At 35.1% G+C, this 26,508-nt stretch overlaps 6 protein-coding genes across 7 annotated transcripts; 2 read left to right on the forward strand and 4 right to left on the reverse strand.

Moving 5' to 3' along the window:
- Positions 1-166: 166 nt before the first annotated feature.
- On the reverse strand, positions 167-1,527 carry LOC132195323 (viral IAP-associated factor homolog). Of its 2 annotated transcripts, none has more exons than XM_059617247.1 (6): positions 1,401-1,527; positions 1,250-1,338; positions 1,054-1,189; positions 770-998; positions 503-711; positions 167-442 (listed from the first exon to the last, which is right to left on the reverse strand). In XM_059617247.1, exons 2-6 carry the CDS (start codon positions 1,253-1,255, stop codon positions 309-311), a joined length of 714 nt encoding a protein of 237 aa, XP_059473230.1. In that variant the 5' UTR covers positions 1,256-1,338; positions 1,401-1,527; the 3' UTR covers positions 167-308. The 2 variants fall into 2 exon arrangements, with proteins under 2 accessions (XP_059473230.1, XP_059473229.1); XM_059617246.1 differs by having other exon boundaries at positions 168-442; positions 1,250-1,428; positions 1,508-1,526.
- A 36-nt stretch (positions 1,528-1,563) lies between these two features.
- Positions 1,564-2,672, forward strand: LOC132195325 (DNA-directed RNA polymerases I, II, and III subunit RPABC5). The gene is made up of 3 exons (XM_059617249.1): positions 1,564-1,738; positions 1,993-2,102; positions 2,165-2,672. The coding sequence occupies exons 2-3, from the start codon at positions 2,008-2,010 to the stop codon at positions 2,274-2,276; spliced, it is 207 nt and encodes a 68-aa protein (XP_059473232.1). The 5' UTR covers positions 1,564-1,738; positions 1,993-2,007; the 3' UTR covers positions 2,277-2,672.
- Positions 2,673-2,895: 223 nt separating this feature from the next.
- On the reverse strand, positions 2,896-13,235 carry LOC132195324 (leucine rich adaptor protein 1-like). Its single transcript, XM_059617248.1, has 2 exons — positions 12,898-13,235; positions 2,896-3,355 (listed from the first exon to the last, which is right to left on the reverse strand). Exons 1-2 carry the CDS (start codon positions 13,204-13,206, stop codon positions 3,185-3,187), a joined length of 480 nt encoding a protein of 159 aa, XP_059473231.1. The 5' UTR covers positions 13,207-13,235; the 3' UTR covers positions 2,896-3,184.
- A 4,633-nt stretch (positions 13,236-17,868) lies between these two features.
- Positions 17,869-20,168, reverse strand: LOC132195428 (sphingomyelin phosphodiesterase-like). The gene is made up of 10 exons (XM_059617409.1): positions 20,058-20,168; positions 19,825-19,983; positions 19,587-19,763; positions 19,307-19,534; positions 19,080-19,252; positions 18,832-19,026; positions 18,598-18,768; positions 18,326-18,518; positions 18,069-18,262; positions 17,869-18,005 (listed from the first exon to the last, which is right to left on the reverse strand). Exons 1-10 carry the CDS (start codon positions 20,118-20,120, stop codon positions 17,882-17,884), a joined length of 1,677 nt encoding a protein of 558 aa, XP_059473392.1. The 5' UTR covers positions 20,121-20,168; the 3' UTR covers positions 17,869-17,881.
- Positions 20,169-20,196: 28 nt separating this feature from the next.
- On the reverse strand, positions 20,197-22,561 carry LOC132195429 (60S ribosomal export protein NMD3). The gene is made up of 10 exons (XM_059617410.1): positions 22,379-22,561; positions 22,127-22,261; positions 21,786-22,071; positions 21,615-21,723; positions 21,407-21,557; positions 21,211-21,353; positions 21,006-21,157; positions 20,836-20,951; positions 20,604-20,774; positions 20,197-20,546 (listed from the first exon to the last, which is right to left on the reverse strand). The coding sequence occupies exons 1-10, from the start codon at positions 22,426-22,428 to the stop codon at positions 20,333-20,335; spliced, it is 1,527 nt and encodes a 508-aa protein (XP_059473393.1). The 5' UTR covers positions 22,429-22,561; the 3' UTR covers positions 20,197-20,332.
- A 1,281-nt stretch (positions 22,562-23,842) lies between these two features.
- On the forward strand, positions 23,843-26,508 carry LOC132195422 (doublesex- and mab-3-related transcription factor dmd-4). The gene is made up of 3 exons (XM_059617397.1): positions 23,843-24,073; positions 25,710-25,899; positions 25,978-26,508. The coding sequence occupies exons 1-3, from the start codon at positions 23,915-23,917 to the stop codon at positions 26,451-26,453; spliced, it is 825 nt and encodes a 274-aa protein (XP_059473380.1). The 5' UTR covers positions 23,843-23,914; the 3' UTR covers positions 26,454-26,508.

Genomic DNA, 26,508 nt, shown 5'->3' on the forward strand with positions numbered 1-26,508 from the left:
TGGTCACGGTCGTAGGGCGCGAAGGAATAATTTATTGATTTTTATTTAAATTTTTTGTTTATATTTGTATGATATTGGTTTATATAAAAATATCTGTGCATTAGAAGAGTATTTTTAAAGTTTTAAATTTTCTTACAATTACGACCGACTGCAAATTGAATTAAACGATCTGGCAACTTTTTCATTAATTAGTAAAAACATTTTGTTTTAATATTTAGAAATTCAGCTTTTGACATACATGACAGGAAGAACAAATAATAATATTTTAAATAATACTGCCAGAAAAATAGCCCGTCAAACTCTCCCAATCAATAATCGTCATCATCACTGTCGTCACGTCCGCCTCTCAGCTGAGACATCAGGACGTCTTTGACCTTCGGCTTTGGATCCTTTTCAATTGTTGAAGGCACTGCCCCTGCCACTTTGAGCATCCATTCCAACTCTGTGAAAAAATGACATTTAATTTTAAAATCAACAGATTGCAATATTTTTATAAGTTTACCATCGACAGACAGTTTCATCCCTCGAAGCTCAATGGGGCCAATGTATTGCTTCTTCAAATCTCCTTCAAAATAAACAAATATTGTTGGCAAGTTCATGTCAGGGTAGTTAGGTATGCAGGTTGTTGAGATTGCACGCAAAAACTTTGTTGTAGGAAATTTCGCGGCCAACTGATTCAAATGCTGGTTAACCAAAGAGCACAACGGTATTCTATAAGAGAATAAAAAATAGTATTCCAAGTGATTTTAAAGTAAAATTATTTTTTCACCCCTGCTTGTAGAGATGAAGCACAACCCAAATTCCTTCGCCTGCTTTGTTGACCTGCTGAACATAATCTTCGGCTCGTATTTCTGTGACGTCTCCGTATCTTGACTTTTGCACCGATTCCTTGATCTCAGCAATTCGCTTTTGCCTGTAGGCCAAAATTATCGCTTCATCTTCGTCGTCCTCCAGTTCGTCCAGCTCGTCGAGAGTAAGCTTGTCCATGTTTTGAGCGACTGCAATTATTTTATGTAAATATTTTTTAATTCAAACCATTCTAATAATATTAACCATTTCCAGTTTTTTCAGCTACTGCTTGTTCCAAAATATCCACGATCTGGTCCTCCGTTACCTCTTTTTCTTTTTTTGGAGGAATTATCCCTTTCTGCCGAAGAATGTCATTCCACTCTGTGTCCTCCTGAGGATTCTAAAATACAGCAATAATCAGTAAATCAATTTTTTGTCTGAAATTTAAAAATGAAATTACCTGCATTGTGCTGCCTGATACAAGGAAGAAAGACAACAAAACCTATTTTTAGCTATGGCTACCGTGTGCGCTGCAGATGGCTAAGAATCCTTTTAAGTTTGAGCAAAATGGCAATTTTCAAATAAAAAATACGGAAGAACTTGATTCTCACTACGTGGAAAGATAGACTGCAGTGTTCACTGAGCAATAACAAAATTAGGTTATTAGTTATCAGGCCAGAAACCAAGGAAAAATGTTGCTTTTTTCCCGTTTCCTCACCTATCAACTTTCATCCACGCCCCTCTATTTAATAAATAACATTCGATGATCGATGATTGTCCATATTTGGAAGTTGGTTGAAGGAAAGGAGCCGCAACACACGCACGACGCTAGAACAACAACAAAGCCATCGTTTTCTCGAAACTTCGCTAAAATTTTGCTATTTTTCCGGCTTGAGGAGGATTTTAACTTGATCAGGGCGATTTGCCCACATTCTTTAAGACCTAAACCGTAAGTCAAGTCATCTTATATTGACAATTTTTGGAGAATTTGACGATCGTGCAAACCCAATATTCCTCAATAACATTTTTATTGTATGGATAATATTTGTTTATAATTTGTTATCTTATTGATCATTTGCATGCATTTAGTCTATGCACAACTATTTTTTACTAATCAAATGTGATTCAGATTATACATTTCATATTTTTGATGTTAAAAAATTTAAAAAATATTTTTACAATTTTGTTTTGTCAATTTTACAGTACCGGTGAGCCAATATGATCATTCCTGTGAGGTGTTTTACCTGTGGCAAGGTGATCGGTAACAAGTGGGAAAACTATCTTGGCCTCTTGCAAGCGGAATACACTGAAGGGTATTTATTATTTATTGTGGAAAACATTGTGAACAAAGTCTTAATCTTGATTAACATTCTAGAGATGCTTTGGATTCGTTGAAATTGAAGAGGTACTGCTGCCGAAGAATGCTCCTGGCTCACGTGGATTTGATTGAAAAACTTCTCAATTATGCTCCTCTTGAAAAATCTTAAGTCCGATAGATATTTAATCCATGCTTAAATTAAGAAATAAAAATTAAATGGTAGCTAACTGAAAAGGGGTATTTCATAGTCCAAACCCTGATTAATATTTAGGAAAATGTCATTTAAATTTATTACCATTATAGCAAAAAGTTTTTATAAACAAATGATACACGCAAGTCCAGGTTCAAGAAATAACTTTATTTCAATAAATCTGCAATACACATGAACATGATAAGCTTCACGATTTATGGATACAGTATAAACGAGTTTTAGTTTAGTTTTCTTGTTATGGTCACTACCATGGAAAACATTTTAAGCAAATAATTGCTTGCAAATCGCTGATCTTCACACACAAAATAATACGGCTTTGTATAGCCAGAATTGTTATTAATATTAAATTTGTTAGTATTATTTTCATCTATAACTCTGGAGTCATTAATGTTATACATAAAATAAATCTATCCAGAAACAGAAAAATCTGTTTGCAACAATTAAAAATAATTATGAAATTCTTTCCTACAAAATACTTTCATGCAGAGATCCAACTTAAAACTCAACTTATCCAATTGAGATTTTGAAACTCAACTATATGCCTAACAATTTTACACACCTTAATTTTAATTCAATATAAATTAAAATGATTTTATATTGCGACGATCTAAATCACAATTGATTTCATTTTGAATCACTTTTCTGAAAATTTAAAGAAAAACATATATAATTGATAATACAATTTTATAAATGTTTGCGATCAGCCGATCACACAAATTTACAGATTTATCCGATTGATTACTATGAAAATTTATACATTAGCAAGTCTTGGTTCACAATTAAAGGAAATTTGAGCTAATCCTAAGGAAGTTTATAATTTAAAAAAAAATCAAAACACTATTGGGCGCGTTGATGGTAAAGAAGTGTCAGGCGGAACTGCAAGACTGTTGTTCGTCGCTGGACATCTCCGAGAGGGGCCTCGAGTTGGGGAGCTCGTCGGCGTCTTCCTGCAGAATCATCGCTCGGAACTCCTGTATGCTTTGATTGAGGGAGCACAGTTGAGAGAGCAACGACACGTCTAATTGTCTCAAGCCGGCCTGGAACAAGAAGAGCAGAAGAACGGCGCATTATTATTAATGAGTATTTTCAAGTCGTATTCACTGGTGAAAGAAAATTTGCATTTCGTGCGCGCCGAATTCGAGCAAGGCGGAATAATGAGTCATTCTTTCTCTCTCTGTTGAGAAAGTTAGTGACGGGAACCTGACAAAAAAGCAGATAGCAAGAAAAGAAAAGAGTCGTTGTAACTATTTTCTCTGCGGTAATTTATTTTTCCGCCCACGTCTCCCGCTGTGCTATATGGAATTTCGCGCGCGCCTTGATTGCTGATACAGTTATTGTGTTCGCTTGGACCGCGTGTTTATTTACCACAGGGTGACTGGCGACAGCTAGGCTGAAAGTAAAAAAAAAAATCCGCAAGCATATATTTATTTTCCTTTGGCAATAGCCCAGGGATTTAAAACATGACATGTGCTGAATTTTTAATAACGCAAAAGGAGAATGAGAGAGAAATGAACAATGAGTTTACAGTACGCGAGTCTTTTTATTAAAATAACAAGAGAGAAACTTGGTACTACAAAAAAAGGTTCAATGTTTTAACAAGGGGATAAAAAAGCGTCTTTTTTTTTTATTTCCGCAAAAAAATCAGCCAAAAGATAGGACAAGTAAAATTGAAATTAATTTTGAATCTACATAATGTGAAGGGACAATTTTTGCGGTCAAGGAAAATAAAAAGAAGAGGCCTTTTGTATTTTTACACGCTGTGAATACTTTTTGAGTGAGCATGACTTTTCAAGAACACATTTGATTCGCACTTCCGCTGAAAAATATTAATATTTGAGATTATGGTAATAAAGAAGAATAATGTCCCGAAGAGAGCAAAAAAATGTAACGCTTGGTGCGCACGTCCTTTATGCTTGATGTGTGCAGAGCCTTCACCACTCATTAAAACATTCATATAAGCAGGTTTGACGTGAGAGAGTAAGAGTGTTTGGGCTCGGTTGTGATTATTCAAAATAATTAAATTAAAAAAATTATTCTGAATCCAACTTGAAAATAATTTTGAGTAAAATTTTATATTTTTGCCGCAGGAATTTGTGAAATTTGTCAGGCAAATTCCAGCTTCATTATGTAAGGCAATTAATTTGGCTTTGTCCATTAATTGTGCACTTGTCGTAACAAGACGCTCTCATGAAACTTTGGTAATCGCCACTTATTACGCCATTAATTAACATGCCTGCATAGGGAAATGAGCGCATGTGAGTGTTCGCACACTCGTTTTGAAAGCCAAATTCTACACTTCCAAACATGTAATCTGCACAGTTTGCTTTTAATTCACAAACACGCAATTTAACTTAATGTCAGCTTTTCACGTTTGATGTATCAACGATTACAAATTAAAAAATTTCATATTGTTTTATTATAAATACAAAATTTAACATAAAAATGTTTCCATTTTTTTTTAAAGAGCTGCTGAAAAGTTTATTTCAACTTTAACTCCTTTTTAATTGATTGAGAAAATGAGAGAGAGTTGATTAATTTAAGAAAAGCGAAGTTGACTCTCGAGTCCATTTTCTATGCACCGACAATGCATCATAGCACGCGACCAGTGTAATTTTATGCACCCGCTCTATTAAACAAAACACCACCACTTCTTCTATTGCAAGGAAATTACTTTACGACGACGACGCGACGCTTTCCTTTTTTTGATCGATTCTCTTCTTATTAAGAACGTGATGCCGGTGTGTGTATTTATTTGTTATTAGTGCGACTGCACCTCTCGTCGGAAATGAGAAGTGTATTTATATCTTTAATTGTACAAGGCGATATCGAACTCGTTAATAATTATACCGCGCGCAGGCTCGTCGCGACACTTTCTTCAATACAATTTTCTCAATTGCCGCGGCGAAATTAAAAATTAAACCAGGCCGGGCGGCAAACGCAGGAGCTAAATCGCCTCAAGCCAGCAATATTCGCCTTCGTCATTTAAATGCAAGCATTAAATATATATTTGCTCAGGTAGCTTTCCCGACTGATCTTTATCTCATTATGAGCTTGTAAAAAACTAAGAGCAGTAAAAGTTAATCATTTAAGTGTTATATTTTGAAGGATAATTATAATCATTCAGTGTCAGTAAAAAAGTTCAATACAAAAAAGTCCATAGAAGAGAGAAATTAAAATTTGCGCAAATAAATTTTGAAATTAAAAAAAAAAATCAGAAGTAAAATCAATTAAATGAACTTATTGCGTAATTTATAATATTATACAACTTTATGAAATGGTGCATTTAATAAATAAATCATGCTTCGTTTCACTAAAGAGAGAAAGTAAAGTTAATCAAGTTTATTGATCAAAAACATTATCGAAACTGGATCAAACTTGTCAAGCCTACTCCATTCGATACAATCTGAACGATTATTTTAATAATTATTCCGCAAATCACTGCTTACATTTTGGCTGGCGTAATATAGGTTTAAAAAGACTATATAGTTGTTGCGAAAAGTGCGGTTTTTTAAAATGGGAACAACGAGGGTGATAAACAGGTTTATTATTTATAAAAAATTTTGACTGTCTTGTGTGCATTGGTTGGCGCAAAGCATTATTATATAAACCTCGAGACTTCTATCCTCGTCGAAGCCCCATCAAATCATATAGCAGCAAATGGTTTTGATCTTTTGTGGTCACTCCGATCGTGATGATGTAACGCGTAAAGCGCGCTCATCAAACAAACATGTCAGTCTTGGCTGTTAAAATTTAGCTAGAAAAAATTCATTGGACTTGAAAATTTTAAAACTTCACCGAAATAAGTAAATTGAAAAATTATTTATTTTTGATCAGACCTGGGATGATTTAAAACATTTGAATTTGTAACCGAGCAGTTCAGTTTTAATTTTTTTTTTAAACTTCAATTTTCCCACGGAGAGTCGGAGTTTTTTAATGTTGTGATGCACACAACACAATGAATCGTGTATAACATTTATACACACTCCAGTTATGTTCACACGACGCAAACAGATAGAAAGAGAGGAACACCGGACATAGTATAGAATGTTAATTTATATTCTAACGATGATGCATTTAAATATTGATTAATGCGTTTCATCGATAACTTAAATTAAATTACACACTTTAACCTCTTGTCTTGATTTTATTTCGCATTCTCCTCAACCAATGGTGAAATGCACGCCGGAGAAAATTCGTGCCATGGTTATGACGTGTGTATGATTTATGTAGATCACTTTTAAAAATGGTCCAATACAGTACCCACATGATCGAATTGAACATTTTACCGCAATCCCACTTTTTTCTAGGTCACTTCCTCGCATCATGCAAAGTTGCGATCAGCCGAAATTGGATCGTTAGGTGCTGAATGTATTTATTTTATCTCTCCTTTAACGCGCTATGATCATAAGGCATCATCAACTCCTTTAATGTTTCAGCATTTTGCCTCGCTTCACTGATTTCTTGCCAGGCCGCGGTGCATAAAATTCTGCACTTAAAACGCCGATGATGCCTGTTGGCTCTCGTCAATGTGGGTGACATTCTTTCTGCGCCTCTGCAAATTCAAATCCGGAACAGAAAGTGGAAATTGGCTGCTGTGGGCTGCTGATTTATATTCTTGTCGCCAACCAATAAGGAAAATTCAAATTTGCGCTATAAACCTAAGGGTCATTCACACGTGTTAGAGTGAAAAACTACTTTTTAATCCAATTGATAAATAAAAAAAATAATAAAAAAATATCCCAGCACCTTAATTTGCATTTAAGTCAAAGAGATTTATGTTTGTTATTATCTTCCGAAACAATAAGGTGAGAATTAAAGCTAGATTGAATAAAAGGAAGAGAGAATTGCCGGACCCTGACAGAGACGTATATTTGCAATAAATATAAAAATATATAACAATATGATTTAAGCACTTTTTGCTTCGTCTCTTTTTCCCAGCGGCTTCCAACAATGCACCTTGGCTCGGACTTTTCTGAATCATTCTGAATCATCAGTGCTGAAAGCCGTCGTGCAAAAGTGCTGTTGGCGGTGCGGAGAGAGCATCAACCTTTGAACAGATAACACGGCTCCTGCTTGCTACAGTTTGATGACTGCAGGTGCAAAGCTGGCGCATAAAGTTGACAAAAAAACATTTTTTCTCGTTTTTATATCATATTTCTAGAAAATAACGTCACTTTTCTTGTAGCTGCACTGCTTGCGTCTTGATGAAGATTTAAAAATGAGGTTTCTACAAGTGCGCATCACTGATCCGGTTTCAAGAGAGCAATTATTTACTTGGTCGCGAATCAATGCGTGGTCTAAATAGTTGCGTCGTTAAATTATATCGCTTTTCAAATTCCTTCATTGTGCAAGGCGAGCAGCAGAAAAAGGCCACGGGCTAATTTGAATAGTGTGCGATCATGCTACTCATCGAGTGGAATTTCCAGTTTTTCTCGCTCACTGCCATCTATCTCTGTGCTCCTCTTCTCGGCACTCTAGTTTTTGGGAACTCGATCGCTGCTGCTTGGCCTGAAATTGGCGCAAAAAGTGGCTGCGGCCTCGTGCAATTAGCCGCGCTGTTGACGGCAACAACCGATCATAATTACAGCCTCCCAAGTTAAATGTACCAGCCCCAATCTTCAAATCTGTTCCCACAAAAAATCAATTTCATAGTTGCGGATTTGCGAGAATTTTACAAAAAACATTAATAATTATTGCAATATCTATTTTTTGTTTACAAATTTAAAAATTAATAGAACTTGGAGAAATGCCAGAAAAGCTGTTGACAGTAAATTAATTTTTTACTGGCGGGTAAGAAGAACAAAGAAAATTTACTTTATTAATATAGATAATTAAAGAAAATTAATAAAGTATGACTTTAACATTTTTATTTCCTTGCAAAAAAAAATAGCAAAAAGTTGGATTGATGGTGTAATTTAATTCATAATTATATAATTTATAAAAATTAATATAATTGAACATGCATAATTTTTTTTTTCATTTTTGAAATTCGGACGAAAAGTAACTGATCTTTTTCATTTTTCTCAGCAACTTTTAATTTTTCTTTTAAAGAATACAGTGATTGAATAATTGATTTAATGATTCATGAAAAGCTTCGCTGCTCACAAGTACAATATCATTTTCATTCATTGCAAAATCTTTGGTTTCGCTTGAAATATTATTATGCAGATTTGAAAAATAAGCATTAATATAAGGTCAAGTGTCGGATCAAACTCTTTCCCACAAAGGTGACACTTTTTACTTCAGTTATATCGATTTCTCTAGACTTGTCATTCGTTAGACGAGTTCTGTTGGAAAATATGTGGTGCTTTCATCGAGGCAGCCATACCAGCTTAATCCAATTTCATCGTCTGCCATATTCTTTCCTCAGGCTTCATTTAAAATATCAATATTCAGAAATGGTTGTTTTTTTCTTTTTAAAATATTTTGGCGAGAGCTTTGAAATGCTCTCTCACCTTTATTATAATTGGGAGCTGAAAATTGGGTCTTGTCGCGGTCAAAGGGGGCGCCCAAGATTCGTATTATAATCTGGTTGATACGTGACCCAGACACGTTTTCGCTGGCTGCGTTTTGAAAATTTATGAGACAAGCCTCGCCCTTGATCTCTCACACAACACCGAGAGTGCTTTAATGAATAAACAATTCCAAAAAAAGAGCAGGCTTTTGTCGAATAATATTTTATTTTATTATATTGCCGAAAATAGGTAATCAAACCTCGGTGCGGGCAAAGAGGAGCACAATTTGCAATGCAAGGTTGTGAGAAAGGAGGAGAAAGAGGCATCAGGTCGAGAGCAAAATGAATGCATGTATGCCTTCCTTATTAAAGCGTCGAGAGATGCTAACGGTGCTTTTATTTTCTCGCGATAACTCGCTTGCCTGCACGACTGCTCGTTCGCCCAGAGGAATTATAAAACAGCAGCTGCTCATTTCACTCCCACCGCGAGTGCTTTTATTTGTTTGCTCACCGTTTATATACCGAGTGACTATTTGTTGCAAAAGGTTGAGGTCAGGAATCACCCACACTTTTGATCTTGATATACATTCACGCGCCGCGGAAAGTGTGCTTACGCGTGGCTGACATTACCTTTTACTTTTTCCTCTCAAAAAGGTTTTTCTTGCAAAATGAAATATGGAGGAAAACTTTATAAGAAGAAAAATTTCATGAGTCTCTTCATGAATAAACAAGAAAATTTCCAATGAACATGATTGTCCTCAACATGAAATTTTAAATTACTTCTCTGAAAAAATAAAAATAAATCAGTGCCATTTTATGTTTGGTCTAGGAGGCTTCTATATTTTCAAAATACTATAGAATTTAAATTTCAATGTATTTATCACCAATGATTAAAGTTCTGTTTGTGATACAAAATTAATAATTAATATGAAAGGCTTCCGTGCAGCGTTTTTTTTTTATATAATTAATATAAACTTATTGTTAATTTTGCTGTTTGTTCTCTTTTTTTCATAATAACTATTGTATATTGTCATTTTTACTATTTTGCAGTACCATTCAATTTGTTCCTGAAAAGGCAATAAATAACATGGAAGTTGAAAACAAAATCTGATTAAAGAGACCAGAATAGAGGTAGTTTTCAACGCAGGTTTTGTTTCATTTTCTTATGTTTGTTTTTGGCATCATGACACACGCAGCTTTTTTACATTTGTGGCTTCGTCGAACGTGACACACGCGCGAGGAATTATTTATTTATTTTTAGCCTGGCTCTTTGCGAAATTCAGGATTCAAAGCTTCATAGTGGTGACACCATACAAATAAGCAATAACCATATAGCACGCAAAGCAAGGCTGAGCTGTCCAATGACCGTTTAAGCTAATTATCACACTTTTTATTGTATGACTTCCTTGAAGCAAATGATTATAGTTTTACGTGTTGCATCAAATCGTCGGGCACAATTATATAAATTTTAAATTCATTCTATTTTTATCTGAAAAATAATCAATTACATTTCGGGATCGTAAAAGCTAATTAAACCAAAACGTCTTTTAACAAGAATGTAGAAAAATTGAGAAATTATATCATCAAAATTAAGTTTTAAGTAAAGTTACGACTGAATATAATTAAAATATTTCAATTTCTCAAGCTAGGCATTATTTTTATTCTTTATTTCACCTATTGTCACTCATGTTGATTGATATAAATAATATAGCTCATAAGATTTAGAAAATCTCACAAGAAAAAATTAATGCTGCAGAAGAAACTTGAAATTAATTGGTTAAAAAAAACCCTATTTCTATATTTTTGTAATTTCAGTTATGAGGGTTGCATACTTTTTAAAAACAAGAAAGTTAAACAAAACGTTAAAGAAATTATATTAATAATTTGATAGTTTGTTACTAGTACCGACTGAACATTAAGAAACTGTGGAAAGTATCACATAACAACTGGGAAGCCGCTTTTGTGGAGTCAAAAACCTACACGACGCCCCCGCGTGAGTATGCGAGCCGTTTTATCGCCGTTTGTTGATCGTGTGTTCCGCTCTAGGTCACTTGTCCAGCCGGTTAGAAAAAAGTAAGCGCTCGGCTTGGCTGGCTTGAATAGAATCAACCCAACAATTAACTGTAATGCGTCGTGTTTTGTTCGCGCGTCGAAGAACAAACGCTTCTTCTTCTTCTACGGAGAGCGCATCTTCAACTATTGTGCGTTTGCATCTCTTCTCTGACCGCCGGAGATGAGTCATTAACTTTGGCCGCTTTCTTGATTATTATTTATATATTTGCATTGCAAAAGAGCGATTCGCTCTAATTTCAGTTGTTCGCACCAAGAGAGAGCAATGTTAGTTTTTAAGCCGAAGAAAATAATTTCACTGAAAAGTTTTATTGCCTTAACAATTTTCTTGTAATCTATACAATAAATTTCACAATTTTTAACGCAATATTGCACACGAGCAATTGTTCTGAATTGCTCCGAAACCGCAGCAATAATCGCAAAATCGTTTTGTAATCTCCGCGCACTTGAGGGCGAAACTCAGATATTGAAAGACCAATCGACGCATTTCTAACCTAATTGCAGCCAATTTTCTTCGCTTGGCCTTTCTTTGCGACGCTGTGGAGTGCAATCATCGTCGCGGGTATAATTATAGTATGGGTTCGCGCCCATAGTGCGAGGCTTAAATTAATGCTGCAAATGAGTCACTCTTCTTGCTGAAAGTAGCTTCGCAGCACCTGCATGGATGGGAGCATTTTTTCATTTTATAGATAGGCATGAGATCATTCAAATGTTCTCTCTTCATTGACAGATTGTGTCACACGTCAGCTTTTTTTGTTCTTGCGCTCACGGACTATCTATTAAACATTATATTTATATGCACCTGACTGGTGAGCAAATGAGAGTCCACTATATGCGCAGGAGAAATTTAGAAATTACTCTCAATTGTCCGGCTGGAAAGAGAATAAAGCCGTCGTCTGCACTCGACTTGTATATAAAAAGTAAAGAGATTCACTGTTGCTCATGAACTTGGGGCAAAAACGGCTTGACTGGAGCATAGACGGATCTGCAGCTCGAAAGAAAAGAAAGAAAGAAAGTGCTTTTCTCGAGGTTTTTCTCCATATCTGCAGATCGAGTTGCTGCGGAGAGAACACGAGAATGTCAAGTAACTTTTGCTACTTAAGCTAGTGACACGCCTGCGTGAATTAATTGCTGCAACTTGTACAGCTTGTTTAGATTTTTATTCCAAAAGACTTGTGTAAAATTTTATCGCCTAAGAGATTAATGAAATGACGAACAAGTTTTTAGTGAGGTTGCGTTGTTTTCGTTTCCTTGCGACAAATGCTCGCTGATCTAAATAGTAATTTGGCATTGAGCCGATTATCGCGACGCTGCGCTGCACTTTTAGAAGGACGAGCGAATTCGCAAAGAGTGAAAAGAGTCTAGTGTTCGCGCTTGTATATGTTTTTATTCTTTTGTTGAAGTTGCTTGCAAAATATTTTGATGCTTGCAGAGTTACTTACAAAAATATACAAAAACAAATCCATCAGCATCGTTACACATGAGACAAAAAATTAAAAGAAATGACTGCGCGATTAACGACGTCAAATTAAAGCAGTAATTTTGGTAATGATGGTGCAAAATTGTTTACTTTATTTTCTTTCATTCATTGTTATTAACTGTAAATAGATTGTGCTGACAAAAAAAGTCATAAAAATGCTGCCAATACAGAAATATAATACTATTTTAAATTGCAATTATTGTTAATTTGAATAAATAAATTTTCATAAAAGAGAGTAAAGTAAAACGCAAAATAATAAAATAGTTCAATTATTTAACAAATTAATAATTATAATCAGAGAAAATATTTTACAATAATTTAAATTTATATCATATTCTCAATTTTTTTTTTTAGAAAATTAAATTACTTGAAAAATAATATAAAAAGCCAGTGGGTGTATTTTTTAAATTACAAATGTGCAGGTTGATTAGATTAGATTCTATAAATTTATATTTTTAAACAATTTAAGTGTAAAATTATTATATAAAATTGTCATTATTTATTGTTTCCTTGGTTGAAACTATTTTTTTTTTAAATTAGAAAAACATATGGGTTTACAACTAAAATTGAATTACCATTTCCTGTCTGAGGATGGCGAGTTGCAGGTCTAGGGTGGACGTAGGAGGCGGTCTGGGGGCCGGACGGCGGCCAGGGTTGACGCACAGACTTTTGGGCAGGGGCGGAAGTCCTTCACTACACACGGGCACCACGACAGGGGGTGGCTCTTGACCGACAGTGATTTCACAGCGCGACAAACTGACTGGCTGACCCTCGCGAAGCTCGACCCAGTGGGACACCCTGGGAATGGCAGGCGGTGGTGGTGCTTGCCGACGCACTTTGCTGGGTCGCGGCGGCACTGGAGGTGCACACCGACCGCGGGTCATGTCTGGTGCTTGCGAGGTGCTCGCGCAAACTAGACTTCCGCAAAAAATATCGATATCCAATATCGATACCGAAAAACACGATATATATCGATATTTTTCGGCCAAACCGATATTTTGGCCGATATTTTTTAAAAAACCGATTTTTTTAAAAAAATTTTCCATATCGTTCATAAAAAAAATTCCCCATTTCAGGAACCAAAAAAAAATTTTTTTTAGCGATTTCTTAATCACGGAAGACCATTTGGATCAATTCTAGCTACCTTTCCATTCCAATTTTAACCTACACCCCCTTGAACCCAGCTGACCCACCCTTTAGGCCAAGTCCGAACTATATAAATATAAAATTATATTTTTATATAATTTTATACATCTTCGACTGCAGAGTATTTGGATCGGTCTACTGATACTTTTACTACTACTACTACTACTACACTTCTTACTTAACACTTACCAACTACCCAGTATTTTACTACACCCGTTGTAAGTAGAGTCGCATAATGCATCGTTTAAATTTTGAATCGTTGGAGACGAATATTATATATTTATATTTATAATTTAATACTACCAATAAGGTGGCTGAAATGGATTAAATTAACAATATTTATTTATTGCTTCAATTCATTTTTATTTAAATGAATCCAAAACAATTTGAAATTAATTTTTTATAAATATTCTGTGTAAAAAATAATTAAGTTAAGTTCGGCTGCATGCTAAAAAGTTATTCAAATTACTGATAATATAAATTCCACCAATACAGCATTAGCATTTTAGTAAAATTTTCAATCAATTTAAGTGGCACAATTCAGTTTATATTATTCAATTTCAATTCCTCTTAAATTTGAATTATACTTTGTTGACAAAAAGCCTTCTGTGAACAAGAGGTCTCCTGTCTAAGCGCGCATTGGTCAAAAGGCGGCCGTTCGTAAAAATTTTGTTTGAGAAAAACAGTCCCGCTACTAACAATAATTTTGCTAAAACGTCATAGATATAAAAATATTCCCCACCCCCCATCCGCCGTAGTGAGCCTTATTAAAGAAAATAAATAAATCACTTCTTTAATACGTTGCCTCAAAATTTAAAGTCCATAATACCTCATCCAGAAAACCTTAAAATGAATTTGAAAAAATGTTTAATACAAACATTGGATTGTGGGCTGGCAATGGAACATTTAATTGCCAATTATGTTTATTATTGTACTTCAAGGGAAACTCTGGCTATAAACAAAATTAATCTATTCATGATCTAAATATTCCAAAAATTATTGAATGAAAAAATAAATTGAGAGGAAAAAATACATAAATTGTGAAAAATCAATATTTTAAAAATTTCTTTAAAAATCCAAAATTTTAAATCTAAATTTGATTAACTTCAAAAATTAAGCAAATTTTATCATCATTAAAAAAAAAGCACTTAACTCGCTAATTTTGTCTCTCGAGACTTTCTACTACCCTGATGTAAGAATAAAATTAATATTATTTGACTAATTTATTTCTTTTTTGATTAATTTCATTGAATTTTTATTATAAAAATTAAATAATTTAAAATTTCAATTTCCAAATGCTTCATCAATAATTGTTCTATATAATTATATTATGCGGAGTTCAAAATGAGGCAGCATACTATTGAATTGAGTATTCATTTCCGATAAAAAATATTTTTTAATCTTAATTAATAACATACATACACGCTCAACAATTTTGTGCTCGCGCTCGCAATCACTGGCAACAGTGCGCTCGCGCTCAAATTTTTGAAAAGTCTTGCGCTCACGCTTTGCGCTCAAAAATATTATAACCCAAGGAAAAAGTGCGACTTTTTAGACAATTTTTTAATATAAAAAAATCCATAGGCAATTGGAAATGATAAAGTTGAAGTTAAATTACCAAAATTGGGATCAGTTTTGAAGTTTTCGGTATAACGACACTGTTTTCCGTAACAATTTTTGATCAAATTCGGGAATTTTTGCTTTTGGTTTGAGCGCAAAATGAGCAAGATTGAGCGCTGTGCTCAGCGATCGACCAATGCGCTCGCGCTCACGATTTTGAAAATCGTGCGATCGCGCTCTGCCCATGTATGATTATAATAAATAAAAATATAGTACAGACATTGGAGCTATCAATAATTTGATTTCAATGATATGATAATAATTTTTTTTTCATTCATAATATTAAACAAATTGGGAATTTTTTTTATTAAAATCTAAATAAATTTACTATTTAGAATATATGTTTGAAGGATATAAATAAAAAATATAAAATGGAAAATAAAAGCCAATAAAAGTTTGAAAATTGGGGTAATTTGTTTTAATATGCCCAGTCAAAAAGACTTCTCATAAAAATTCCCGCTCTACTCTAGGCTTTTTTATCCAACGGCCATGCACAAAAGGCCAATTACTTTAAGGACTACCAATAAGGCAATAACTCTCGGGCCGCGCAGCAAGAATTAACTCTTAAAATATAATAAAGCGATAATTGATTAGGGACGTGTATTTTATGTAAAAAAAAAATAGGATTTCAAGTTTCAACTTCAATCCTAAAAGGCCGCATCAGTTTTTCATTTGTTATTTTTTTTAACCAACCTAAAATTAAATATATAATTTGAAACAATAAAACCTCGTTAAAGCGAAAGCGAAATAGACTTAGGAGGCATTATTCAGAGTTACAGAAAAATTTCTCTGTTGGATTTTACTTTTACTGACAATATATTTTATAAGAAACAAAATATTCTATTTTTAATTATATTTTTTAAATTCATCAAATTTCAAAATAATCATTTTAACTTAAATTTATTATACAATCATTTAATTTACTTCGTCCAATTTCATCGTAGGTAGCATAAGGAAGAAAATTAAAAGTTTATGTTTATATTTTCAATGCATGCCCAATTATTTGACTAGGGTCTAACTAAAAAAAAAAAAATGATTTTCACTAAGTGTTATGCAACTGCAACTTTTTTAACCGTCTTAAGTTTGCTAATGCTAACCCACTGAACGCTGCAAATTATCAGAAACTTTTTAGCATATATATAGCACTTAAAAAAGTGGCTTGTTTTAAAGCTCTTGGATAAGAAGGCTTGAATCCAAGTTGAGAGGTTTCTTGGCGAAAAGGCTTTATGACTGAACAGAAGGCTTTTTGATCAAGCAAGCAACGTTAATTTATTTATATTTAAAATTAAGGAATTATTGAAAATTTGATTTTACCCATTTTAAATTAGAACGGCTTTATTGACAATATATTGTCAGTTGAAACAACTTTATAACTTTGAAATATATATAGACAACCCAATTTTAAATTCTTTTTAGTACATTATTAGATTTTTTGAAAAAAAAATTAAATAAAAAAAATTTCAAATTACATTTAATCAATTTAAAAAAAATTATCGAAGTATAAATAAATACAAAATTAATATTTATTATTTAATAATCCATTTCCGCCTTAAATGCCCCTTGCCAGCCACCATAAATACTAATAATAATACTAATACTAATAATATTTATATATTAATTATATTAATAATAATAATATCAATAATAATATAATTATAATTAATAATAATAATTTAATAATAATAATAATAATAATTAACACTTCGATATTTAAAGTAATTTCGACTGATAGATATGCGATATCGTCAACACTTCTTCACACATCAGGTATTATTAGTCCGTGGTACCTTAAATATCAGAATTTGAACAGTGATAAATATTTTTTGGCATCCATCTACAAATCTCAGACAGACTATTTAAATTATTTCTAACTGTTTTTTTTTTTGCAACTATTCCCTCACCCCTTAAACCCAAGTCCATACTACAAGCTTCAGGCAATTAAAAAAATAATAAATTGGCTACCATCTAAATTGATCTAAATATCTCTGACAGATCATTTGGATCATTTCTAGACACATTTCTGGCATTTTTTTAAAAATATACCACCCCCCAGAAACCACCGTAAACCAAGAAAAGGGTGTTTTTAAGCACTTTTTAAAAATCACGATATTTTTGGCGATATTTGATATCGATACCGAAAAACCGCCGAAATATCCGATATATATCGATATTAGGCCACGATTTTTATATCGATATATATCGATTTTCAAAAACATTTGCGGAACTCTAGCGCAAACTGAGAGAATGAGCGCCGCCGAGAGTTCTCTTCTCACCATCGCGCGTGTACCGTCGCAGACGTCGCAAACCCAGGCAGGCGCGCGCCAAAGGTATGGAAGGAGAGAGAGACTTATTATTGCCAAAAGTGAATGTGAAATAATGAGTGGCTCTCAATTATAGTTATTATGAAATTGCGATTCATTTAATTAATCTAACAAGCAATTAATTAAACGTTGCGCAATTTTCAATTTAGCATGAAGATCGGAATTAAATGAAAATGAAGTGTAATTTAACTACAAATTATGGACTTAACAAGTGTTCAATATTTTATTTATAATTATATTTCATATATGCTTGCTTAAATTGTTTCCCTATTGATCCGACCATTGTTAGTGTTTAAATATATAAAAAAAATTTAATTCAAGTCATTTTTATTCCTTATTTAAATTTATTTTTACTCTCTGAAAAAATGGATTTAAATTGAAATGATCAATGTTCTTTTTATATTTATTTATTATTATAGATAAAAATTTACTCCTTTATCCTGTCTCTTTTCTTCACACAATAAAACTTTTGTTAGAAAGGCAGTCTGCTGCAGTCGTCTGAGGACACAGTTTTGACTATATCGCAGACCATATTCTGCAGACAAATTTGGCCGCAACCTGCCTCAAGAGCAGGGTCCCCAGCCTTCACGTAGAAGCTTTAATGGAATTAAAAACAATTTCTCAAGCCGTTTAAATTAAATTAAATCAACAAAAATTACCGACGGTACAGCTCCTGGAGTGAAGAATTTTGAGCCATCTGTTGCACAAAAGTGTCCAACTCTTGAGGAAGCATTGAGCCCAAACCGTACGCCTCCCTAAAGCTGTACAATTTTTGCCAGTTTGGACTAACAGAGGGTCCAGCAATATTAGCCTCCGTCAAATTGTAATACCAAGTTGAATGATCAAGAACGCGCTTTTTACAAATATTTGTGAAATTAAAATTATTTTACAAAAAATATTAATAAAAAATATTTACGTAGGATGCTCCATCGTAGGGCCCATCAATTTCGTAAATCCTATAATTCGAATTGTAATTTCTGTACGAAGTCGCGCTCCCTCCAACAAATGACAAACTTGTGGCCCTCGTCGGCTCGTCCAAATCGTAATAAATGCTAAAATGATCTCTGTGCGTGTGGCCATGATATTGAGCCACCACTGTATTCTGAAATCTTTAAATATAAAATTTCTTGTTATTAAATAAAAATTATACTCAAAAACGCAAATGATAAACAATGATAAAAAAAACACCTGTCAATTATTCTGCGGTACTCCCTGTGGCAAACGTCCCAGGCAGTGGAGCTTCCAGGTGGAATGTGCGCCAAAATGTGAACTTTTTGCCCAAGTTGCTCAGCAGCCAACAACTCTTGCGCCAACCACATCCACTGGCCCGCAGGATCAAAGTTGTTATACATGAGCCACCTATATTTTTTATAATATTTTATATTTTAGTGGGTTCAGTTATTCAGTTTAATTTTCACTAACCAGTTGTTGGTATAGCAGAGATTATTATTTAAAGCTATGATTTTCAAGTCTGCATTGAATTCGTATGAATAAAAACCACCCCGAAGAATGGATGTCTCCGTTCCTGGAAGCCACTGGCCCCAATAATCTGCCGCCAATTGGAATAGCCATTGATTAGTCAAATTAGCAGGAAGGTTCCACTCGGAAGGAGCAACCCTAATTGAAAATTACAATTGGTTTCTTTCAAAATATACAAAATAATTTGAAACCTGTTAGCAGGAATTGATTCATGATTTCCGAAAATTGGGAAAATTGGTATGTTAGGGTAGGATTGTTTAAACATGTCCATCGCCAGGGTGAAATGCGCAGTGTTCATTTCAATGGTTCGCTCCCAGTTTGCGTGGTCCATGATATCCCCAGTGAACATAACGTAGGCAATGTTCTAAAAATTTCATTTAAAATTAATTGTCCGCCTGAGCATAATTTTTTTCCCTACAGGATGGTTGGCGACAGTCTGGTCAAGCAAATTTTGAAAAGCATGAACCGGCATATCACAGCCCCGATAATCCCCCCAGTATCCCGCAGCTGCAGACGAATTAGGCGCAGGGCCTTGACTGCTTCTGCAACACGAGTAGAAGCCGCAGAGGGCATTGTTTCCTGGCGTATACGTCGGGTCTAAATGCAAATCGGTGATTTGCAGAATTTCCATGGTTGGAAAACCATCCTAAAATTATCATTTTTACAAATTTATAATTTTTTCTTTTGCTTTGATTTACTGGAGGCAATTGAGGAGTTTCTGGTGTAGGCTTAGCACCTAGGAAGTTCAAGTCGAGGCTCCATTCGAATTGAGCGCCCGTCAAAGGGCAAAGCTGGTTGTCAAAAAAGCACATATTTTCGGAAGTCACTTCATTTACAGTGCCAGAAAGTTCCGTCACCGAAAAAATTAGAATATCCTACAAAATTGTGTGTTTTACATCACGTCCAAGTAAAGAATTTGCAACCAATTCAACAAACCACATTGCGTTCAGCCAACCCTTCACATGATAATGGCTGTTGCTGATAGAAGTTAATGCATACATCCACGTATTGGTTGAAGATTTCATCTCTAGAAGCTCCAGAATTTATAACATCGATGAGACTTTGCATCTGAACTTTACAGTCATCGCAAATGCTCTAATTCCAAATTATGAATTAGGAATAAAAAAAAAATTCTTCTTAAATTAAAAAATTTGTTGAATAAAATATACCTGTGCATTGGAAAAGCAGACCAATGCAAGGACGATTAAGGCTGTAATCTTTGAAAGATGCATAATGCACTAGTTCCACTTCACAAATGACATGATTTTCGTCTCGTGATAACATTATAAACTAATTCATCAAACTTGATTTCAATATCCCAGACGATTATTTTATTTGTCACGTACATCAGATAACACTTAACGGTGATAATAATTGTATCAAAGGGCATGATTTATATAAGAAGTTAAGTAAGGTGATGGCCTCATGACAACAGGGCTGTAAATTACTCATCATCGTCCATATCACCGTTGCCCACTTCTTCCATCTCAGCATCTTCCAAAACAAGGTCCTCCAACATTTCTTGGAGCGAAATCCTGGGACGATCGTCCTCGTCGACTTCCTCCACAGGGGGGAGGGAAACATTTTTGCGATAAATGTTGACGTTTTGCCTGTACGCAGGGTCGCACTCCAGATCATCCAAGAAGTCCATGTAGTCACTGAAAATAATGAAAAATTAGTGCCCATGAGTTTAAATTTTCTTTAGAAAAACTGACGTGTTGGTTGATTTGACGTCGTCATGCAAGTGTCGCAGTTTCCATTCCCTTTGATGTTTCCTGACAGTCCTGTCTCCGTAATATTTGGATACAAGAACAACGTCGGGCACTTTCTCAGCTTTCAAATTGTCGAAATCAGAATTATTAACGTTGCTGTCAACCAGACAATAGCTGAAATAAAAAGCAACAAGTTAGAAAGAAACTTTTGAAATTAAAAAATTTCTAAATTTACCCTAAAACGGTGTCTCCAGGCTTCAACAGGTGGCCCAAGTGAGAACGTGTGTGAATCGTGTCATTATTGATGCCCAACTCGGAGCTTCGAACTACCCAAACGTCAGCTAGCGTGTGCTGGAATTATGATTTTTTAATTTTGCTTCACATTCCTTTTCTCATTTAATTTACCTTATTGGAAATTGGTCCTTGTCCTGGGAAAACCTGCTGCTGGTGGGACAGAATTGGTTCGCATTCCATCACAGTGTATTGAATGAGCTGCTTTGGATTTGCTATGGCCGCAAATTGAGACCTCCAGAAAACATTTCCAGATACCTCAGCAACTGAAGGAGACTTGTTAATTGACAAAGTAAACTCATGAGAAGAATTATCTTACTTTGGGCAGAGCAAGGGTCAATCAGGTGAACGGCATTGGTCACTCGAGCCACAAGACACAACTGACTCATGCCGGCCAATTGGTGCGACAGTTTTTTTGGTAAGCATACCAAACTGTCCTTCGATAGAGGCACAATCTCCACGCTGAATAATAAAAAATATAGGATATTGACAAAATAATTCAATTACAAATTTACCTATAGGTCATTTTATAGTTGTAGGTGTTGCTGTGAATATCATGAGAAATTAGTTTCTTCGAAGAGGTTGTTTTCACAGGTAGAACGGCTTGAAGAAAATCTACCATTTTCCTGGCATGGGCCTCAGTTGCATAGAAAAAGTCAATACCCTCTGGAAAAAAATTAATTTTAGAATTCAAAGTATTTAGAATGAAATTTGAAAAGTTACCATGTATGGGTTTGATGCTCAAAGTGTTTTCGTGGGCCTTGTGTTTTAAAATCAACTGCTCCAGGTAGAAGAACGTCTTTTTGTTCTCGCTCCTCTGGCGCACTTGGACCTGAATGACAAAAAAAAATCATAGTGAACAATCAGAATCTGACGATGACAAGGTCCACCAACCTTGCACTTCCAGTAGTCCTTGGCCTCAGTTCTGTGGCACGCGTCGCACATCTGAGACGCCACCGTGAACTCGACCACGAACACTTGTTGCAGGAAAACGTTGGTCAGCGCCTCTCCTTGCACTGTCAGCTTGACCTTGATCCTCTTGGAATGTGGCTCTGTCCAGACAAAACCGGCGTCGATCAGCTTCACCTTGTTCAAGCCCTTCAACTTGGCCAGGCACAGTCCGAGGAGCTCTCGAGACTCGAGGACGCAGCTCACCCACTCCATGGGAGGCTTCAGATACCTTCATTCAAATGGCATTTTAAGGATTCAATATATTTTAATTCTTTAAATTAAACCTCTCGCATCCTTTGCAGAAATGAATAGTGGCCTGCTTGGGAATTCCTTCGGTGATGTCCACTCTCGTTCGCAGGCAGCCGACACACATGTTGGCCGGATTGGGTTCGATTGCGATTCCACATTCGCAACAAAGACTAAAACGGAAAGAGAAATTAATTACCATGATGTTAAAAAGTTAAATGACAAAGGAACAGGAACTGTAAAAAAATTTTATAACTTTTAATGCTGATTATATACATTATAATACTTACATTCTTGCCAATGATTCAGGCTCTCCTGACATATTTCCCATGTACTCCATGGTGTGATTTTTTGATGCCACTAACAAACCTCAAAATATTGAGAATCAGCTCGTAATTAAAAGATTTAATTAATTTTTAGAAAAATTTCAATAATTGTGCTGCAGACACGTGTGTTGGTGTTGATCTTTCAATGTCACGCCACGCCCCCCTGACGACGTATGTGAGGTGCTGCCTCCACGTGACCAAACTCAACTTTTCGGCGCCAGGAAAAAACACAGCAATACACATAAATATGTACACGGAAATTCAGCATGGGAGCTTTTCCTAAATTAATGAGTTATCAAATATCGATGAGTTTTGATTTCTTTTTAGCTGATTTCAGTAAAAAATTTAGAATAATATCAGCTTTTATTAATATAAACATGTTCATATGTCAGCCATGTCCTGAAATATATTTTACATATTATAATTTTAAAAAAATCTTGCATGATCATCATGAGTTCTGACGAGAAGCAATTATATAAGACTTATAATTAAAGTGGTTAAATGAAAACGAAATTAAATTTTACTGGCGTACAAGGCAGTCTTTCTGCGCAAATATAGATTAACCCAAAACGACTATAATAATTCACCAAGAAAGCAAGACATCGCACATATATATTAAAAAATTCAGGTTTTATGAAAATTACCTGAAATTAAAAAGAGTACTTGCCGTCAGCTCTATTATAATAGCCAAAAAAAGTTGTCCCCTCCCAGAGAAAGAAGCTAAAAAAATATTTATTAAATTTTTTAAATTGATTCAAGTTTAATTTTCTATAAAAAATCTACAAAGAATAAAAAGAGATCCAGCCGCCCTAAAACATGAGATATTTAATTTAATGTTAAACGTGGCAAAAAGTATTTCTTTTAAATTGAAAATTGAGCAATTTGAGCAAGTGGTGTGTGCATTTTGCAAACTGAAAAGTTTTTAAGCTCGATGGGTCTGATTTTTAATGATTCTGTAAGTGAAATTTTTAGAATGACTTATTCCTCTTAAATAATTGGAGCCCAGATCCCATATAATTATTATGAAATATAAATTGCAGGTTGAAAGGCATATTTCGTCTAGATTGTTTTTGAATCGCAATTTGTTGAAAGTATGAAAAAAAGCAGAAAATGCTCAAATACAACAGGAAATAATCTATTTCACTTGTTTTTCCTTCGTTTCAATTATTTTTTTTTAAATTGTAAATTAAAATATATATTTATTTGGGTGACAAACCAAGTAAAAATTATTAAATTGTAAAAATTGAAAGAAATACACTAAAAAATCTCTAAACGGTTTATAACGCTATTATTTTTATATTTTTTTTTCTGTGCAGCCTCAGCTCCAAATTTAATACGTTCTCCATGAGCTAAAGAGGGTGCTCCTTCAGAAGGACCCACCCTCTCTCCGCCCCGTCACGCACAGGCGCATGCACCCGATTTGGATTTTCTCCGCCCTCGTCAAGACGAACTGAATGATTGAGTTGTGCAGCGAAGCATTTAATCGTGAATTTATTCGCGATGAGTTCCGAGTCAGCAAGGCGGCCAAAATGCGCCAGGTGCAGAAATCACGGCATGATCTCGTGGCTCAAGGGCCACAAGCGGCACTGCAAGTTCAAGGAATGTGCCTGCGTCAAGTGCAACCTCATTGCTGAGCGACAAAGGGTCATGGCAGCTCAGGTGAGACTCAATTTTCGCTAATTCATTACTTTATATATTTATAAATATATAATTTATTAATTTATCTCATAAAATTACTTACGCGCAACCCTGTGAATTTGACAATTTCTTCCATGCAATTTCAATCCATAAAACACTTAATCCATTAAATGATTCTGTGAAATCGCATAAAATTTTATATCCTATAAGTATCAAGTTAATTGATCAATGATTTAATGATAAAAAGTTGTAACGGCCTAAGAGAAGAATTTTAAACGGTCATGATTTTTTTTCAACCTTACTTATTACAAATAAATCAATTATAGATTTTAAGCCTTTTATGGATCAAAATAATTAAAAATGAAATTTAAGGATTAAAATGTTATAAGCCGTACGACAACATTTTGCTCTGCGCGCCTGCAATTAATCAGATTATGCAACCTGCAGCACACAAGATCGAGTACAAGTTTGCTTTGCTTTTTATTTATTCTGGTAAATATAATATATTAATTGCAAATTTGAATGCAATTAAGTTACTTAAGTTTTGAAATAAAAAGTGAAAAGAATAACTTTATGCAGATCCAACTATCTTTTGTGTACCTCCATATTTGAAATTTTCTTTTCTTCTTTAATTTTCATAAAAAGAGAAGCGTAGATATTATAAGCATAAAATTTGTCATCATACCGGGATGAAAAAAAAACTTATGTTAGAGATCGTTTTAAAGGCAAATTGTTTGTATTTCCATTTAATAAATTTATCCGTGACTCAAAATGTTACTGATGCTGTTTTCTTGCATAAATCTATGCTGCTGACTGCGTTCCCTGGAGATATTTCCACCTCGCTCTGGGCAATCATGAGTAGGGGACGCAAAGTCAAACAAAGAAATCACACAGACTCACGCGTTTCCTCAGGGAGCCAATCTAACTTAATTTATATAAGCCGCATTGCTTCCTCAAAAGAGAGCCAAACGCGTTGAAGGAGCTACAATTGAAATGCATTTAATGCAACATGCAGTATTTAGACCCGCTGAATAATTTATTTCGTTTTAAATAAGCCGAATTCTAATTTTGTTTGATTCTCATGCGAAGGAGTAAAAATTAAATAATTTGCGCAATTAATTCCGATTTGGATTACGTGGCTTAAACGCGTTTGTACTTGGTTGTTTGTTAAACGCACATATTGAATAAATCACGCACATGGCAGTATCAACGATGGGGGAGTCCAGGCATTGTAACTCCTCTGCGTACTGAAAGAGAGCGGTGGAAATACGCACGCACGGCGCACAAATGAAAAAACAAGGGCCGCTAATGCAAGAGGCGAGAGCGCATATCAGGTTTCTAACGCGCCGTCGGCCGCTGTGTCAATATGACTGATACCACATCCCTGCTTTTAATCATTGTGAAATATAGCGAAAGAAAGTTTACATTTGAATTAACGCGCAGCTTTACCATGCAACAATTAATCTTATTCTTAATGCTTAACAAAATAAAGAATATTTGAAATTGAAAAAATTGAAATTGAATTTTTGGATCCTATAAAAAATTTTTTTGATGCCATTTAAACATATTTTTCTTTTCAAACAAATCTGCCTTTGCCTTTGTTTGTAAAATCAGAAAATCCCCTTTTGACAATGAATGCATTTTTAATTGTTCGCAGGTTGCACTGAAAAGACAGCAAGCTGCAGAGGACGCGATTGCTCTGGGACTGAGGGCAATGGCCACAGGGCAGCAATTCGGCTTTTTACCTCCAGGACCTGTTTTCGCAGGCGTGGCTGATTCCGCCGATGATCAGAAAATCGAAGTTGAGACAGTCGAAGCTCCTGCACAACCATCAGAACCAGTGGAAGGTATTTTTTTTACTTAATTATTAATTTTAAAATTTGATTTGACTTTTGCCTGTAAAATTCAAAATTGATACTTTTCAGAAGAAAAAGAAATCTGCCAAGAGCAACTGGCTTCTCCGAGTGATTCCGCTCCTCAGCAGGACGAGCTGCGTCTGTCGTCGCTGGAAACCCTGTCGCGCGTTTTCCCTCATAAGAAGCGCGCCGTGCTGGAGCTGGTGTTGCGTCGTTGCGGCCACGACCTTCTCAGGGCCATCGAACATTTCGTCCGGCGCACGGAGAACTCGGTTCCTGCTTCAGGACCTGTTTCTCCCACTCCGAGTCCTCGCAGCGCGTTCAGTCCACTCGCGGCCGAATCTCCACCCGCGGCTCACCAGAATCTGCCCTTTCTGGCACCGCCGCCGCCACCCTTGCTCTTCGGGGAATCTCCGTTTCTGGGGCCTCTGCCGCCTCTGCTGCTGCCTCCGACCTACAGGGCAGCTCTGGCGTGCTACTTGCCAGGGTGCCTCGAGTGCGCCAGGACGCAGCAGCTGCACGCGAAAATCCACCAAGAGCCATAATTCAGCACAATTTATGTTAATAAAAAAAAAACAGCATTTAAAAGAAACTTATTTC

Source organism: Neocloeon triangulifer, unplaced genomic scaffold, assembly GCF_031216515.1.
Source record: "Neocloeon triangulifer isolate White Clay Creek 2 clone unplaced genomic scaffold, ASM3121651v1 ptg000009l, whole genome shotgun sequence".
Lineage (NCBI taxonomy): Eukaryota > Metazoa > Arthropoda > Insecta > Ephemeroptera > Baetidae > Neocloeon > Neocloeon triangulifer.